General features: G+C 41.7%; 1 protein-coding gene across 1 annotated transcript in view; it reads left to right on the forward strand.

Moving 5' to 3' along the window:
* Positions 1 to 519: 519 nt before the first annotated feature.
* JAM2 (junctional adhesion molecule 2) overlaps positions 520 to 19,603 on the forward strand; it is a 36,041-nt gene continuing 16,957 nt past the window's right edge. The window contains exon 1 of the mRNA XM_072844650.1: positions 520 to 666. Within this exon, the coding sequence (XP_072700751.1) occupies positions 612 to 666 (55 nt within the window). The 5' untranslated portion in view covers positions 520 to 611. The remainder of the gene's footprint in view (positions 667 to 19,603) is intronic.

Raw genomic sequence — 19,603 nt, forward strand, 5'->3', positions numbered from 1 at the left:
GCAACAAATGTCCTTGAGCTTATGAAGACCTGACAGTTTAAAAATAGACAAATAATTCGGAGGAAAGAGCTGCTGAATACAGTACGATACAACACAACACAAGCCCCGGGATGCGCGGGGGCATCGCGCTAGCCCCATGGCGAGGAGGAGAAGAAGGAGGAGGAGGAGGAGGAGGGAGCTGCTTCCCGCCGCGGCTCCCCGCTCCGGGGCGCCGCAGGGCAGGGCAGGGCGGGCGGCAGGCCGGAGCACAGCCCCGCAGCCAGCCGCGGCTCCCTGCGCTCGGAGCCAGCGCGGGGCGGGGAGGCGCCTCCTCGGACATGTTAAAAGTTGTGGGGTGGCGGCGGAGGCGGGCTGGCGGGACCGGCGCGGGAAGGCTCTGCCGGCGCGGAGGCAGAGCCCAGCGGGCGCGGGCGTTGCGCCCCGGCTGCCGCACCTGCTGCACGGCAGCCTTCCCGCGCGCCCCCGGCCCGCCAGGCGCCGCCCCGTTCCCCCGGACCGAGGCGAGGCCGGGCCGGGCCGCCCCCCCCTCCCCGCCGCGCCTCACGCCCCGCCGGCGTCGCCCGGCCGTTATTAACCGCTGCCGGCGGTGGGGAGCGGCCGTTGCCGGGAAGATGGCGAGCCGCAGCCTCCGCCTGCTGCTCCTCGGTTACTTGGGGGTCCTGAGCTGTAAGTGGCCGCGTCCTTTCCCCGCGGAGCAGGCGTGGGGGCTGTCGCGTACCGATCCCTCCGGGAGCGCCCCGGCCGTAGGGCTCCCCGGCCCGCTACGGCGCTGGGCTCCCCGGCCGCGGGGGGGACGGTTCCCCCGAAGCGTGTGTGCGTTGAGGGGGCACGGCTCGCCCGGCCCCTTCCCCGGGCCCTGCCCTGCCGCGCCCCGCCGAGAGCCGCGCCCGCCCCCGCGGCGGCGCTGCCCGGCCCGGGGAGCCTCCGGGCCGGGAGAGGGGAGCTGCGGAGCGATGCCGTTTCCCTGCCTCGCCCCCGGAGCGAGAGGAGCCAAGTCGCGTCTCCAACAGCGAAATAAAAGCGAACGCGTCCTTCGCTGGAGCCGAGGGAGTGCGCGCTGATTATTTCCATGTGTCTCTTATTTTCAGACAGATGTAACCTGTTTAAGCCGGGCCTGTTTCAGCGCAAGCCAGTGGCTTTCTGCAGTGATGCAAACTTTAGGATGCAGGCTGCGTAGTTTGCTTTTCTGATGGCCTTTGCAAGATGAATGAGCGAGTGACGGGAGCATGTTTTCTGTTGCCAGCACTGGATGCTGCAGCTCCAGAACAGACTTACGTTTCCAATATTTTTGTGGTCCTATTGTCTAACTCCTTAAAAACAAAAGGGAGGGCCGGAGGAGATGTTAAAATAAGTTGGCAAAAGCTGCCCCATCCAGAAAGCACATGGAAATAAGAAAAAAAAACAGATCGTGGGACCACATACCTGCAAAGAAGCAGTGAGTTCATACACAGTGTTAATGGTGCCAGTCGTGTGATAATGCTGTAACTTTCGGATCATGTCTCACTGTGCTCCTGTTGTATGCTTCTTGTGTCTTGCTGGTATTTTAGGGACAGAGGCTGTACATGGAAATAATGTTTTGCAAAGAATTATGTAGCACAGTCTTGCAATGAAGTGACCACCTGGGACCAGCCTGGGACAGGTTCTCAATCCGTTGTGGATGTGGGATGTCCACAGTGCTGATGCTGGGTATATTTTGTAGTTTACCATTCATTCCTCCTCACCTAACAGAAACTTGTGTGTGTGGAAACTCCTTTTTTGCAGAGGAGGGATGAGTCCTGTCAAGGAGAGACTTGAAGTAACATGTGTCTGTTAGGTCTTTGGTTTGGTGGTGGTTTTTCTTTTCCTCTCTTTGCTTCTATGAGACCTTATGGAAGTTTTGGGCTGTTAGATGGGCAGCTAGTGCAGACTTTCTCTTTCATATAGTAAATAATAATAACAGTTATTTTCTCTGATGTTTTTTTCTTCGTTTGTTGTTAATTGCATGGGTATATCTGAGCAGATGAGGCTCCTGTGGTTTTTTTGGTGATGGGTTTCAGTGTCTTCAGGCTGCTCAGCTTTCCGGTTAGTTGTGTCTGTTGACAGTGCTGGCTTTGACCAGTGAGGAAATGATAGAGGGTGGGTTGGAAGCAGTACAGTGGATCAAGGTCTGGTGCCTACGTTGTTGTCAGACGTGCATCTTTTTTTTCCTTTTCCTGTCCCAATTCCCAAGAAATGCTAGGTGGGAGGAAAGTTTACCAACAAGGTGCTGATAAGAAGTCGCCGCATGAAGAAAGTGACTGTAGGTGGGTGTGCAAATGCTGATTGTTTATGTGAGCCGGAGGAAATCCAGGCAATCAGGAGTCTGCTCCTGCTCCTGTGGCTGGAGTATGTTCACATTAACAATAAGAGTGAGTAATACTGCCGTCCAAGTCAGACGTGTGGGCTGAGTGATCTCTTATGTGGGACTGGGGCCCAGCGTGCCATGGTGATAGTGGGAAATGGGCAGAAACTAATGAGGAAAATAAAGTAGTGATTGATACCTGAAGCATGTGAACATTATATTGTGGAGTAGGTCTAGAGAACTTGCTTGGTAGTTTAGCTGCAGAAATCAAGAGCTGTATAAGTTGGTCAAAGGATGTCAGCATAGCCAAGAACAGTGCTGAGGTAGATGAGGTTTTAATTGCTTTTCAGTGAGAACCTACTAAGAAATACTAATGACCCGGAGAAACAGTGGTTTCTCTGAGTTGAAGCTTCTCTTTCACCTTTAATTTAGGGGAAAGTAAGGGAGTTGGAGATCTTCAATCATATTCTCTGTCTGCATGAGCTCCTGAAACTGCTAGTACCTGGAAGGTTTTAAAAGGTGCCACAGAGTAAGACTTGTGAGCTCTGTTGTCAAGACAGTTAGAAAATTGACAGAAATTATTGTTATAAATCATCATGGCTACTCTGGAGGAGATAGTATGTACTGATGAACTGGCCTTTTTGTGAAGCTTCTAGGTGTGATTTTTCTTGCATTCGTGTACATTAGAAATTAAACTTAAGCTGGCAATGCTGGAAGCAAATCCAGTACAATGTGTCTGTGTGAGGACAATGCAGAGGCAATAAATAGTAGTCTTACATAAACATTTGATGGAGCTTACTGGGGTAGTGTGAGCAATAAATAAGGTGAGGTTTTGTTTGTTTGTTTATTTTTTGCTTTAAAATAAACACTCCTTTAGTGCTCAGGAATCTTTCAGCGAGATACAGAGGTTCCAGACTGCAAGATACCCGAATGCTTCTAAAACGGATAAAAACTGAGGACTTGGTTGTAAGACCTTCCTGCCTTTAAAGGGGAGACATGCTCGTCTCTCTAGCTTATGTTATATAACCTTCACAATTTCACCCTCTTGGTTAGATGCTCAGGGCTCAGAAGAAACTTTGGGTGTGAGCTATTGGCGTGTCTCTCAGAAATCATGGCCTTTGCTGCATTTGAGCAAGTCATGCTATTTCCTTAAACCTAGACATGCTACTTGGAAGGGGAGCTCTATTTCTGAGAGGCCTCAGCCAGAAGCAATGCTGTTCTGTGGTAAGGGCTTTGTCTCTCTCCTCTCTCCCTCCAGCAGAGAGGAAGCAGAGCGAGCTGGTCCCTGGCTGGCCCTGCAGTATCCTTAGTTCAGGTTACCGGCCCCACAGCCTGCTATTGGATGTACAAAAGAAAAAATGAGGGTGACTGCCTTCCCTCGCTGCATACAGGAGATGTACCTGGAAATGTCACGTCAAGACAGTCGCAATTCCTCTTGTTTTCTTCTGTTTAAGGTGGATGTATGCAAGTGGAGGACTTGCTTTTGCTGTTGCTTGGCCTCTGAGGTCCTGTTTTCTCAGCTTTAATGTTGCAACAATTCTTTGTTCATGTCATAGGACGTGTATTTCTGGTAATTGTGAATACCACAGGGCATCTGGCATTAATAATGAGAGTTAAAACTACCACTGTGATTAGCAGATCTAATTGAGCCTGGATGAGGTCTTCTCATTGGCTATTTAACTGAATTACACAAAGATATTTTTGCGATTGTTTCCTGTATTATACCTATATTTCCTACTGCAGACTGTTTTGGCAGCAATGTGGTAGCTGCCCGGTTCTGCTGCAGAAACTGGCTGATGACGTCACAAATGATTAGGTAAGAACTCACAAGCAGTTGAACTTTGACTTCACCTTTTCTCTTTAGCTGACTGACTTAACAAAACGTGTGGGATCATCTTTCGTGACCTAGAGCTATCAAACTTGTCTGTGTCCGCTGACTAGCCCTGAATGTTATTGGGGGGTGTGCAGACCTGTTTTTAAAGAAGTGAGTTAAAAATGTTAGAGAAGGCTTCTACCCTTCCTCAAAGGGTGCCCCAAGTGCTTTAGCTTCTTAAGTGCTGGTGGTCACGAGAGAGATCTCTTAAGTATGGGAGAACCTTCTTGTACAACTGATACTAAAAAAAATCCAGTTTTCTCTTCATTTCACATGAGTAAATAATAGTGGTATAGTGGTATTTCTTCACTGATGACAGACAGTGACATGCATGTGAATCTTCTGCAGTAGCAGTAAGCAAGATTCCCTTGTTGGGGGGGGGTGTAGGTTTGGGTTGTCAGTGCTTTTGGAGGGGCAGGAACAAGTAGTAATTTAGCTCTGAAATTGGGATTTAAAATTTACATATGGTATGATCTACTTAGAGTCCATCAACACTCAAAATGCCATCTTTTTGTTGGAGCACTTCTGAAGACAGTCTGTTTATCATCGGTTCTCAGCAGCTGGTGATCCCTTTTAGGAATACTTTTCTCAAAGTAAGGCTGAGAGTCATACTTTCTCTTAGCAATGCTAGAGGTGACTCCAGTGTAAATGCTTACATAAAGGAAGATTACTAAGAAATGTTCACCCAGCCAGAAGTGTCCACATTGCAATATAAATATCTTGTATATCAAAACAATTGAAGCACAAGGTAGATATTTGTATTTTTCATTGCAGACTATTTGCCAGGGCCATGTGGAATGGCTAAATTAAGGTTCCCTTGAAGTTATACAATGATATCAAACAAAAAAAAAATTGCTTAAAATAGTGTCCCTGTGGATGTATACAATGAACTATCTTATTGGTGTTTTTTCTTGTTTGGCTGGTTGGGTTTTTTTCTCCACCATGGTAACTTTGTGGCACTATTGCATATATGGGGGAAAATAGATGGTTTACAAGTTCTTACTTTTTAGTTGAGTGGCTAATTTACAATGGGGTGAGCACTTTAATGGAAACTGAGGGAAATGTTATGTGGAAGCTGAAAGGCAATTCATTTACCGGTAATTAATTCTATTCCAGTTAGCTCACCTTCCTCCTACCCCCTCACCCCCGCCCAGTTTTGTAAAGCTAGCTTTGTTACAGTTTTACTTTCTGGCATGTCCTTTCCCATCCTGAGTACTTTTCAAAGAACTATCAGTTTTAACAAAACGTTTTTGCAGAAGAGCCTGTCTCATCTTCCTCAAAGCATTGTACGTGATTGTGATGTAATTCCACCACAGGAAGCTTAAAGCAAATATTATGGTGTCTTGTAATCAAGACAAATGATTTGTTTCCTTCATCTAAATACTGGGGTTTTTTAGGGAGATGAATATGTATTTCAAAGAATGAGACAGCAAATAAGGCTGGAGGAGTGTTTGGATGATTGCCAGTGCTTGTGCTCACCTGTGCTTCCAAAGCCACTTTTTTTCTGGAGGGCTCCAATGAGTGATGTCACCTCTATGCTCACAGTATATCATTGAGCGCTCAAGTGCTTATGTAAAATTTCTTAAACCAGGCAGAAGGTGAGCTTGGCAGCTGAACATCTGGTCCTGTTCATTTATCGGTTTCTAACATATGCTGGGAGGTGAAGGAGCTTTTGGAGAAGGAAGAGGAGGGAAAATAGCCATTTCTGAACAACAGCAAGTGATATAACAGCGGTAGTTGTTGAACCACTAGTAAGTCTGTAACCCCTCTGGTTAATAGGAATTAAAGCAGGCATTCAGTTTCTCGCAAAGATTATTTGCAGGGGAAAACATGGTGGAAAAAATCTGGTAATAAGCCTTTTTGAATGCTTGCTTTTTACAAGTTCAAAACTTAGCAGTTTTCAGCAAGAGATGGGAAGATCAAACTTGCATTGAAATAGCTACAACTTGATCCTGGCTGTTTAAAAAAGTAAGAAATAGTCAGACTTGAGCTAGAGAGAACAGACCCTACAGGTATGAAGTTTCAATAGATATATTTACATAGCTTTTGTTTGGATTAACTTCTTAAGGGTTGAACATGCTCTCAAGCCAGTCCAAACCACTGAATCAGACTCAAAGGGAAAGAAAACATATCGTCTGGATGGAAAGTGAAGTATTATAGGGTTGTTTTGGTACCAGATAATGTTAACAATAGGGGCTATATTTGCAGTTCACAAACTGCTAGCATAGTTCTTGGAGGTAATGATGGAACATGCATTCTTGAGAAGCGACTTTTGCTCAAATTAATACAATACATAATAATTTTTGTTTCTTTCTTATATCTCAGTCTGCAGAAAGTGCCCACTATGAATTGGGAGAAATTCTTGGGGGTGGTATGCTAAGGACTTGTGTATGTTGGCTAGAGCTGGGTTAGAGTTGGAGAAGCGTTTGTGCTTGGCATACTTGTAAACATAAGAGGAAACAGTATGCAGAAAACCAGAGTTTGAATACATATTATGTGAGTTAGCAGTTTGTCACTTGAATGTATAGGCAGTACTTATCTCTGGGAGGCCTTGGTTCATAACCGAAGCTTTCTAGTAGCTGTGCTGGCAAAAATGAGTAAATACGCATCATCTGGAATGATATCTATAGAATGCGTAGGTGTGTTTAGGTGCACGTTATGGCTAGCTTTTGTACTCCAGTACCCTCTCTATTTCTATAAAATGGTCTTAAAAAGTAAATAGTGGTTCTTTGCCCTTTGACTATTGGGTTACCTAGACTGATTTTCTACCTCTCGTCCAGTCTTTAAGCTAGTCAACCACAAAGGTGAGTAATTCTCTCAAACTCCTAACTTGTTGTTTGTGGCTCTTGTTTTATGTACCCTTGTGCCAGATTGACTGAGATTTTGGGGAGTGTGACAGGGCTTTGATGCAGCTTTGACACCATTCCAACTGGTGGTGGTGAGCACTTCTGAAACTGGCATTCAAGCAAGCTGTCCCATGTATTTAATAACGAAGGGCTATACTTCTGTATTTGAGCAGGCTGCTTCCCTGACTAAACACAGAAAAATCTGAGAGGACACAGTGGCTGGGGATGAGAAGTATGGGCTTTGGTATGCCAAGACCTGTGGAGGGCTGCTGGCTGGGAGCCCCTGCAGCTCTGGCTTGAGGTGTTGCTCAGTGACCTCGGCTGGGGCATTCTGAGCCACCATTTTCATGCTACAGAGCTTTGCTGGGTCCGATTGACTGGTGTTAAGGTGTTGAGCTTGCTTGAGAGCCTGAACACTTTTAAAATGTAGATTGGGGGAAAGTCAGGCCCTGCTGAGAATAAAGCACTTAGCTGACCCATGCTATATGAAAGGTGTGTGTGTTAATTAAGTTAACTCTTAAGTTGTGCAAGTTAATTCTAAACAGAAATATATGCTTTCTGTAATAAATATGACATGACTGAAGACTCTTTAAACGCTGCCACTGAATTAAACAAATTTTAATGTGATGTCTTGTCAATTAAGATGTTATATGTCAAGATTTGGAAAAGGGTATACATTTTAGTAACTTCTAACAGATAAATGCATATATTTCATTGTTTGAGACTTAGAAGATTATAACTAATCAGTGACTTAGTTAATACTGCACATAAACAACTCCAGCTTGTTTCAGATGTTTGCAACTCCTAACTGTAGGAATAATTAAATAGAGGAGGATTATCTCTAAAACCAAAGTGGTAGAATATCAAAGGAAGATATGACTGGTATCTGCTTAGCACTGTTCAGAAACAAAAATATGTGATAAATGTTGCTGGGCTGAGTTCTTTTGTTGTGTATTGTTGGGGGTTTTTTGTCTCTCTCCATCCCCCCTGCTTTTCTTTAAAGAACAAACATGTATCACAGGGTTCTCCTTGGAAGGTGGGGAAGGGGTGTGTCCTTTTTTTTTTCTGTTTCTTTCTTTCTCCTCTAATGTCCATATAAAGTCCAGTTAAAAGATCAATAATAGCAATGCTTAGATTTTGGAAGTTTGTGCAGAAAAGGTTCTTTATCCTCTGAGAAGACTTAGTAGCTTTCCATTTAAATGTCAGTAAATATTTTTATGTAAAAGGTAAATGTTTTATTTTTAGTCAGTATTTGAGTATTCTTTGTATCTTGCAATGAATACTGCTGTTGCCTTCTGTTCACCAACATAATGGTCCTCCCTGGTGTAATGTGATTCAGTGATACACAAGAATGTCATAATAATTTGAGGGGCTCCTGAAAGGAAAATCAATATTTCAATATTAGAATAGAGCAATACAGCATGTGAAAATGTAAAAGAGAGGGAGGGTTGGGACAGCCAGGTGGTAGTAAGGGCTCATAAGATTTTTAAGATGATGGTGCTGTAGTATTGGAATGACTAGTAAAGCAAACAAATTCAGGACACTCAAGATTCACTGGTAACATGGAAGTTGGTGCCTAGGAGAGCAAGTAGAGAGAAGTAAGCAGATGCGTCCATAGTGGAAGTATGCTTAGACATCAAGAAGCGGCCCTTTGGGCTGCGTTAGCGTATGGTTTTGCTACTTGCCACACAGTCTAAGAGGCCTTCACATAATTCCATTTGTAAGTCAATTGCTTTTATTTTTTTTTTCCTTTTCTATATGAGACCTACATCCTGGACATCAACTAGTGCTGTTTGAATCAAGTGATACAGAAGTCTTCTGAAATGTATTGGGCACAAAAAGTAAATGTGATTCTTCTCTTTCTATGTGTTCAGTTTAAGTGTTGTTGAAATGATGGCTCGGGTACTTCCAGAAGTTAATGTACTTATAGCACTTGTCTTTGGAGCCTTTCAATAAATAATGTTCTAGGGGATAAAAGTCATCTGGGGAAGCTGTTTATCAACAGGGAATCAGCACCATATGGAGAGAGACTAACTAAAAAATTGTTTTCAGCTCTACTTTTCCCCTCTCACTGAGTACTCTATTTCTTGTTTCATTCATGTTGCAGTTGTACCTCCGGCTGAGTCCTCAAGGCTGTAACAATCCACATGTAGTTGCTGTTAGCTTTCTAGCTGTGTTCAAATTCTTAGCCCCCTTTTTTAGCGGGGAGAAGGGAGGGAAAACAGTGCTACAAAGGTTTTGCTCAGTTGCCAAAGAGTGCAGTGGCTTTCCAACATAAATAGCTGTTGGGAGAATGCACTGATTTTTGTGAGAGAAGAAAGAAGTGATGTCTCTTTATAAGCATTTAAACTTATTTAAAGTTTATTCAAAGCTTTTGAAAGGTATGTAAACAGAGAAAGAGGAGGGGGATGACCAGTTCTTATATGTACAGACTTTCAGGTACAGAACATTTTTCCTGAGTTAAAGCAAACTTAATGTCCTCTGTGGAACATCAAAGCTGCGCAGAAGTTGTTTTTTCCTTACCTTTTTAAGCTAGTCTTCAGTCCAACAAAAAAGTCACAGAAAACTTATATTTTCTTATGAAAATGTCATAAAACTTTGACAGATACTTTGTCTTCTACTAAAATAATAGAGTCTAAAAGAATATAATATCTATGTAACAATCTACTAAACCCAAAAGATTGTTTTACACTTCACTTTGGAAAGCTGGGAAAAAGTCAGTATTTAGGATAGCCTAACATTTGATAAACTCTGAAGACAACTGGTTTTAACTTCATGTAATTTGGGGGGGAGCAAAGATGAACTTGGATCTTATTGGCATCTTTAACAATTGATTGTATGTATCAGTGTACGCTCCCCCCACCCCCAAAGCAAAAGAGCAGCTTGGAGGTAGAACAGGACAGGAAAGGAACAGAGCTGCTGTTTGTTACTGAAGCGATGCTGTACCTATGGATTCCAGCAGAAATTAGATGTTACAAGCACTTAACAAAATATTGGGAGGGGTTAAGGGGGAATTTGCTCTTCTTTTGAAGTTGAATTAGCTCACATTGTGTGAATACAAAGAGAAGGAGAGGGACAAATCGTAACTAGGGAGAATATCAATCAAACTAACAGTGTAGCTTGTGTGTCCAATATGTACATAAAGAAGTTGACTGGAGTCCTAGTAACCCTGTTTACAGGCATACTATTTAAAATAGTATGTCCAATATAGATATGTTATAACTTAAGCACCTTCAGTTTTGGGGTGGGACTAATCATCTGAAAACTAGGAAAAATTATCTACTGCGTCATGTTGCTGTTAAGGCTGCAATCCTGCTCCTATATGCTGCATTTGAATCCCTTGTAACTTTATGGAGCCCTGATGAAATCTTGTAAGTAAAAATGTGGTATGAAATGTGATTATTTTAGATTGTCAGTTGTGGTGACTGAAGGGTAGATAGTCCATGTTCTTTAGCTGCGTCTGCCTTGGGATGGGAAATGTGCTGGGTGGACATATAGTATCCAAGGAAGCTCCTATGGCTAAATGTGGCAAGGAGCTTAGTTAAGAAACCAGACTGTTTAAGTAGAAGATATGGGTAGACTTGGCTATGAAGAGTTGCATATCTGTAAGCTCTGAAGTGGATACCCTTTCCTGTGAAGGAGTAATCAATTTTTTCTTGCAAGGAACCTGTTCCTTATCTGCCCTAAAACAATACCTGGCACTTCTAAACATAAACCATAAAAGCTTATGGGCTGATTTTACAAAGGCGCTTTCAGCAGAACTGTACAACTTTTACGTAGTTGGTGATGAGTTCCTCTTCTAGAAGAGAAATGATGGTAGCAATCTATTATTCAACAAGCCATCTGGTTCCCTTTCTTGATTTCTTGACCACTCATAGCTCTACTGATGCTAGCTCTGTACCATCCAGGCTCATTGCAAGAAGCTCAGCCCTGCAACAACAGTGGGAATAAATATGTAAATGTGCCCAGATCCTCTTCTTACTAAAATATATTGTTCTGTGAATTTAGAGCTGAACTCTGAAGATGTTATTTTGTGTTTGGGTTCCATGTGGTCCCAGTGCTTATGCTGATGTGCGTCTGCCTGCATAACCCGTTTGCCAGCATAGTCCTTGGCCTGTTCTTCAGTCATCTTTCTCAAAAAGAGATCCTTATGCTGAAATTAGTTGACCTGAGTTGAAGGAGCACAAGCACCTTCAAAGTGGTATTCTTTAGTCTTATTTCTAAAGGAAACTTCAGTTTAAACAATAATAGCATCACACAAGTTTCTAGAGCATTAGTATCTCATGAGCAGTTGGTTATAAAGGGAACATGGGCAGAAGTAGGCAAAGCAGGTGGCAAAATAGTAGTTTAAAGCAGCATATATGCCTATCTAGGAGTCATGGTTTCATGAAATGTGTTGATCTATTAACTCTAACAAGTATCCTAGAAATGTAACATGTGGTTTTTGGTGATATAATATTTTATGTGCACTGTCGAGTATTCCAGATATAGCCATTTTAACCACCAGACCTTTAAGCACTAAGTTGTGCTTGAGAAGGTAGTGACCCAGGGGGCTGAATCCTTAATCAGATATGGTTTATTCTAAAACAAACAAGCAAAACCAAACCAAAACAAAAAACCCCACCCCCAAAAAACTAATGGCTTAAAAAAAATTAATCCCAGCTCTACATGTTCCTGGTACTATTTCTGTCTGTGAACTGTGACTAGATTGACTACTTAATTCTGACAAGATTATTTGTCTTCCATACAAATCCTTCTGTCTCCTGGATTTTTTTTTTTGGTTGTAGTTTTACAGTATTACAGAATTGCTGACATCTTTTTTGTTTCACTTTTGTGAGAGTGAAACAGCTGGTACTTTCTTAGTTTAAGTACCTGCAGACAAGATCATCAAATCCTATTACATGAAGCAGCAAACCAGTGAATTGTGAATGTTAGCTCACATACTGAGCTTTCCCTTCTTCTGATGCAAAGCAGCAGTGTATTTCATTAGTGAACCTTACCCAAATATTCTCAAGGATGTGGCTCCTAACACATCTGTTCTATTGAAAAGCTGTGATGATCACCAAGTTAACATTTATGCTTGATTTAAAAATAAATAAAGCACAGAGTTACTCTATTATGTTTATTCCTGTTTCCTGTGTAACTTTCCAGTGTTGTTCTTCTAATGTTTTCTAATCAGAATACCCATATGTTGTTTTGCTTGTGTAGCTTTTAATGTCATGAAGACTGTAGTGGTTTTTTGTGGTTTTTGTTGTGGGTCTTTTGTTTTGTTTTTTTTTTTACCCTCTTCATCCCCTTTAAGGAAAACTTGGCACCTATTATACTGTGACCTATTGTTCCTAGCTCTGCCTTCCGGAGGATTTCTTCTAATCACCCTTCTCCTTTAATCATGCACAACATCTTCTGTTTGTTCTAGCTCCTCTTGATACATATAAGGCTTAATTGAAATGAAGGAGTGGCTTCAGTCTTGTTCAAATGTGCCGGAAGGTGCTTCTATAAAATTTGATATTGAAGAACTAAGTTATCTATTAAAGGTCTGTAGAATTAAGGCTAAAGATATGCATTCGTACTGTAAACTATAATGTTGATTGAAAGTAATAGTCATCAAACATGACTGTTAGCTGCTTCTGGCAGGAAGAGACTGTTGAGCAAACTTGGAAGTGTAAGAGATCATGTGTGAACGAAAATGGGATAAGCTAATTTGGCAATTGCATTTGGATTATTAGGAAGGGTTCACCAAATTCTTTTGGCCAGGAGAGAAGTGGTCATCATGTTCCCAGCTCATATTAGCAAAGAATCTGGTCTGTAGTCTGGAGGAAAAAAGCTAAAAAGCTAAGTTCAGTGCTGTTTATCACTAATAGGATGCAGTCCTAAAATTCATGGTTTGAGTGAAATTTGCTCAACTGAAAACACTGCCACCACCCCCAGTTATTGGAAACATCTCCTCAGAAATCCCACATTCACAAAGCATTGCACAAGGCTCTTGCTGAGCATTTGTATTTAAAGAACATCCTACTGTTTTTGGAAAGACTCTGACTTGTTCTAGAATGAAGTCATGGTATGTCCCAAAGTCAGCAAAAATTGAATGGGAGAAAGCCTGTGTAAAGCCCTTTTTAAAAACTCACCACAAGGAGTTATTCTTACATCCGTTGCATATTAGTATAGAAGTATGTTCTAGGTCAATATTTGCTTCAGAGAGAACAATTTTATTTTTTTTAAATTAATGTATTTCAGATGTATCATCCCTTTCAGTGGGGGACATAAGGTGACAATGCTGACTTGACTTCCATTATCACACTTTGCGGAAAATTAGACATTTGGGCATAGTTGGTCAAATTAGCTGTCCTACCTGCTACTTAGGATCTGTTTGCAATGCACAATTCTTGTTAGTTAGCTACTCCTATACCTTTAGAAGCCAGAACTTAATACATAATCATATGTACTCATCTTCCACAGTGAAAGTGCTTTGTAGAAGTGCTTAGATTAATAAAAAAGGGGTTGAGAAGACCTACTGGGGAAAAACTGCTATAAACTTGAGAAAGGACTGAGGATGCACAGGAAGTTTGGTTCCAGCTTAAATGAGTAAGACTATGGGAAGAGACATTGCTTCACTATAACAAGGTATTTACTTAAAATGATTTAAAATTGTAGTGTCTTGATGTTCTTCCTAGCATCTGGAAACATGATCCTACAGACAGGGAGCTTGAATTACTTCACTGGTTCTGAATGAGGAGGGATTCCAGTTTCATGTGGTGTTTACTGGAATTGTAACTAATGCTGGTTCACACAGTTGGAAAGTAAATTTGTTTTCAGGCTTTTTTAGATAAGTAATGTCTGTATTTGTAGGGATCTTAAAAGTCTTTTCCAACCTAAATGATTCTATGATATAAATGATGCGACTTCTTGAAAGTGTTTACCCTTTTCGAATTGCTTGGCAATTCCAGCAAAAGTCACTTAAACATTGTAGGGGATTTCAGAGACATTTATCTCAAATTGTGGGCCAGAATAGTTGTGTGGGTTTTGGGGGGGGTTGTTTGTTTCTTCTAGTTTCCCAACTCTCTTGTGTTTCAGGGCTGATTTTACAGTTGATGTAAATCAGTCTAGTACTATGGACTTCAGAGAAACATGCCAGTTTGCACCGGGTACCTAGCTTCATTTTGTAAATTTAATAATCCTTCCATGACAATTTCTCTAGGTATTTGCATAAGCAAGTGTTTTGCTGAATTGTCACACCTCGTAATGCAACTGGAAATCTGTTTCTTCAGATCACTGCTGTAGTGTGTGATTTGAGGTGGGTGGGACAGCAGTGGGAAGGGGTTTTGTTGTGGTTTAACCCCAGCCGGCAACTAAGCAGCACCCAGCTGCTTGCTCACTCCCCACAGTGGGATGGGGGAGAGAATCAGAAGAGTAAAAGTGAGAAAGCTCGTGGGTTGAGATAAAGACAGTTTAATAGGTAAAGCAAAAGCCACACACGCAAGCAAAGCAAGGAATTCCTTCACTCCTTCCCATGGGCAGGCAGGTGTTCAGCCATCTCCAGGAAAGCAGGGCTCCATCATGTGTAACGGTGACTTGGGAAGACAAACGCCATCACTCTGAACGTCCCCCCTTCCTTCTTTTTCCCCAGCCTTATATACTGAGCACGACATCATATGGTATGGAATATCCCTTTGGCCAGTTGGGGTCAGCTGTCCCAGCTGTGTCCCCTCCCAATTTCTTGTGCACCTGGCAGAGCATGGGAAGCTGAGAAGTCCTTGATTTAGTATAAGCACTACTTAGCAACAACTAAAATATCTCTGTGTTATCAACCCTGTTTTCAGGACAAATCCAAAACATAGCCCCATAGTAGCTACTATAAAGAAAATTAACTCAGCCAAAACCAGGACAGGCTTCTACTCCCATAGCCTATTCTCATGGCCTTTTGAAACATGATGCTACTAGACACAAGTCGTCAGCATCCTGATGCATCTTAAGATAAGCAACAGCTGAAGCAGCTCTAGGCTTGCACTGCATTTACAAGCTGTCTCTGAGCTGCTGAGTTGCCGTGGAAACCAGCGTTGAGTGGGACTTGGGAGAGGGCTGGAAAACAGGCTTTTTTGTGAGAGCCTGACTAGTTTAAAACCCCATCCTCCGTTTTCAGAAGCTCCCTCTGAATTGCCATGGCGACAAGAAGAGTAGCAGAGTTTTGAGACTTGTAAAAGCGCGAGCTATAAATATTTGTTTGGTTAATAGCCTATGCTTCTGGATTGTCTGTCTCTTGGAATAAACACCATGCTACATTGAACCTTTGCAAGCTGTGAATTCAAACCGTTCCTCTCTTCTGTGTGAGTAGAAAAAGAAGAGGCAAAACCAAAAAACTTTGAAGGGAATTGAATTTTACATTTTGATTATTAATTATGTAAATATTTTTTTTTTCCCAGAATTTCCCACACCATCTCATGCAGTAATCTTTCAGTGTTGGGACTGCTGAAAGCACTTAGGAGGCTGTTCAATTTATCTGGAATTGTTGTGCTTTGGTGTTCAGTTTCTTCAGAAAGGCTGACCTAAATAATCTCTTCCTTTCTTGTCCCGAGCCACTTGGTTTTTATTCCCTACTTTCTCCCCTACAAGCACTTCCAATGTTGTGTTTCCAGGGCCAGCTGTCCTTGGGGCTCTGCTCTGAAATGAATCATTAACATGATCTTAAACTCTTAGGACTACTACTGATAACTTTAGATAATTGGCTCTGAAAATTTCAGTCTCATTACTTTTACTTTCAAGATTTTTTTTTTGCTTAACTTGAAAATTAAGAATAAAGGCACCATCAGCTGGTGTGCTAGCCTTCCAGATTGCACTAAACAATACACACAAAGCCAAGGATTAACTCATTCTTAGGTTGGCATTACAAATGAAAACCTCTTTGCTAGTCTGCTCTGTAGTTGAGGCATTTAACACAAGAACTTCTTTCCCCTGTGAGACTGAGAACTCCTCAGATCATCCAATACCAGGTTTTAATACAGGTAGAAATCCTGCTCTTAGTCACTTTCTGGCAAAGGTTCTCTTCCCCTGTTTAAATAGCTCCTGGCTGGATGAAAATGCAGTTCTGCATTCTGTTTCTCATGTGACTTCCGTTACGAAGGCAGAGTTACTGAAGCTGATTTAAAATCTACTTTCTGTAACAGATGAGTGTGAAGGATTGTTCTTATTTTTATGCTACATCTAAATAAAATAGTGCTTTTTTGTATTAGGCTCTAGACCTCTGGATATGTAATAAGAAGTAAATCCAAGAAAAACTATTTGAACTTGAGCAGCTTGGCCACTTAAACTCTGTCACTTTAGCCCAAGTTTTGGGTGTTTGTTTGGGGTGGTTTTGTTTTGGTGGTTTTTGTTTGTGGTTTTTTGTGGGTTTCTTTTGCGGGATTTTTGTCTTTTTCTGAAACAACCTACTACTTGTCAGGTTTTTCTGTTTGGAGGAACCACCCTAAAGTACACTTTAGGGTGACACCTTGCTTTGTTGCAATAGAGATCCTGCAGGCAGGAAACTTAAAACTTGACTGCTTTGTCTTACTTGAGTATCTGTAGATAATATTTATGTTTTTAAATTGACTGCTTTTGCTCTTAATTTGAGATCTTTTAATAAAAAATGGTGAAGAGAGTATCTGCTGACTTCCCAGCAAGACACTTAATGTGTGTGTTAGATATCTAACTGACCTATCATCTGGATGCTGGCCTTGTTATCAGCTTCAAATGTGTAACTCTGCGCAGGAGGGCAAACGGAGTGGAGGATTACTCCATTATGCATGGCTCTGAGCCTGGGCTGGAAGGGGGGAAAATGCCTTTGGGTTTTGGGGAAGTTTGGTGGGTTTTTTGTTTTGCTGGGGGTGAGGGGAAGGTCAATTTTGTGTGTGTGTCATACTCAGCTGTAGAGATGGAATTTTAATTTTGTAATAGCTGCTCTTCCAAAAGAGAAGCCAAACCAAATATTGGATTTAGCTGTTTTCTTCCCACTGCCCCTGCCCTTGGTCCAAAAACCTAGTCCATTTCTCCATGAATAAAAAATTTGTCAGGAGTTAGGAGAGGGCTTGTATAAAAGGAGGGGAGGGAAAGCTAGCAGGTATCTATGTGCACAAATTGCAGTTCATTACAAGGCTTTTCATGAGGTTATTAATAAATCTCCTTATGGAAAAGGCACTGCCTACAACATAGAAATTAAGCTGTGTTACTCTGCCAGTGAGCTTTTATTCCCTGCATCCCCCTCTGCTTTGAACCTTCTGAGTATCTAAAAGCCTGCTTCTGCTGTATCTCTGTTATTCCCAAAGAGTCAAGACCAAGATACTGCATTTCTAGTACTGTCTAAGGAGTGAAAATAGCTAGCCATATTTTTTTTCCTGATGCTTGAAATATTACCAGCACAGATACACTAGAACAACTTCTTTGTAGTGCCAGAAAACCAGCACTGCATCTGCTCATATCGAGGAACGGTTTTCCTCATAGTTGTAAGGACTGAAAACTTAACTTCTTTGTTAAAAGCAGTTTCTTCAAGCTGCTAGAAAAACTCTTCTCATTTGCCACTGATGTAGGGTTAGCATATGTGTACATAGTGTAGGATCCCTAGGTTTTCTTCCTTGATTAAAAACATCTGCAAGGTCTATGTCCTAATTAGCCAGTAAGAGTGTTGAAAATCTTGCCACGTATTTCACAGGATGTTAAGCTACTCTCAAAAGCTGTATGTGTTACCACCAGGTCCCAGAGAGTTGCAGCAGCTCTGGGGTCTGAACAACTAAAACTTGCTGTGTTTAAGTCTAGCAGTTTCCAACACATGACAGGAGCACTGCTGACAGCTACCACATAAGTGAAGGGGTGCCTGAGAAGTTCTTTAAGTTCCTTTTGTGTTTTAGACCCCTTTAGCTGGTCAGCCAGAAAATGTGCCTTCTCTCTTAGGTTACCATCCTTATGCAGTCACACCATGCCTATTAAAATACAAACTTGCTCACCACATCTGGACTTAGATGGGCTGCTTATTCCCACCCTGCAGACCCTCCCTTCAGACTACTCCCTTATTTGTTTTCTGTGGCTGAAGATATGCAGGGTTGTTTTTTTGTGAAGCGGATAAATGCTCCCCAAAGTAAATCCTGTTCTATTACTATTCTTTAAGATTCAGGAAATTTTGTAACTCAAGATAACTGAAAGACTGAAGTTGAGCTTCTTTTTCCTTTTTTTTTTCCCATGTTGTGGGATAATTTCTTCTAGCCCTTGTCCAAAATTTGAAGTCTTAATGCCATATTTGTTATGTTTACTTAATGAAGCTGGGTTTATTCCAGTTATTTCAGGCTACGTTTTGGTGCCTAAATTGCCAATTTCGGAGATCGTTTAAGGACTCTGGCCAACACAGGAGACTCCTGCAGAGGCTGTGAATACTCGTGATCTCTCTCCAGCATGTTTGCTGGAGGTTAGCATTTACCAAGCAGAACTGATGAAAGACGAAGGCTGCTTAAACACTGACTGCTGACAGCAACGTGGCTGGGAAGAGTGGCGGGTCTGAGCCCTGCCTGTTGTTAACTGTCGGAGTTAACGTAGTCTAGCCTGCCAATGCCACCGTGGGTTGGTAGCCTTTCGGTTGTAGCAACTGCATCTAAGACTATTAAGAAGAATGGGAGTTAGTCTTTTTTTTTTTTCATTCACAACTACTTATGTCCAAAGGTAGATAGCTTCTCCTTCCCCTTCCCCATTTATGGACTATGTAATCTATGGACTACTTCTCTTAGGAAAAAATATGGCAACAGAAGAGCCAAAACAGATGTGAGTGTTTAAATGATGTAACTGTGGCAAAACTCTAAGTATCGTTTGAGTACCTCATGGTAGGTAGTTACATAGCTGAGAAGTCTGCATCAGCATCTAAGCATGTTGCCGGGGGTTTATCCTGAGATGGTCACGTGTCTGAAGGATGCTAACACCAAACAGATGTCTGGTTTCCTATTCTCTTTCAGGGATTTCAGTAAGAGAACTGGCTTCATTATCACTTTATTCTTGGGACATCGGACTTCCTAAACTTAACAGTATCCTCTGAAATCCTTTGTTAAGCTTTGCTCCAGACCACCTGCTATTTAGAACTTGGCAAAACAAATACCACAAGACTGCTTTTTCTCTTGTACTTATAACTTTGTTTTGATTCTGTTCTCATGTAATTTCCTCCAGGCACACTGTTTCCTTTGATTTGGTTTGACTAATATGCTTTTCCTTAATGATTCCTCCAGCTAGTAGTATCAGTTTACAGCTGTGTAAGTAATTATCAAATGGAAAGTGTGTATTTTTGTGGTTTACTTCTAACAAATGAAGTTACTAACATGTAAAAGTAGGGGTTTTTTTCAGTCTGTATAAAAGCATTTGATGAACAAAAAGTTTACTGGTACAGTAATAGGTCATCTTTTCACTATTGTTTTTATATGGTGAATTAAAATCCAGAGCTTAAATCTTTGATTCTGAATAATTGGTGGAGGCATTTCTAAAAGGACATTTCAAGGAAGAGATGCTCTAGCTTTAAAGAGCTCTCCTGTGTTTCTGCTTGATCAGAATATATAATGGTTTTAA

This window comes from Ciconia boyciana, chromosome 1 (genome assembly GCF_034638445.1).
Source record: "Ciconia boyciana chromosome 1, ASM3463844v1, whole genome shotgun sequence".
In the NCBI taxonomy this organism is placed as follows: Eukaryota; Metazoa; Chordata; class Aves; order Ciconiiformes; family Ciconiidae; genus Ciconia; species Ciconia boyciana.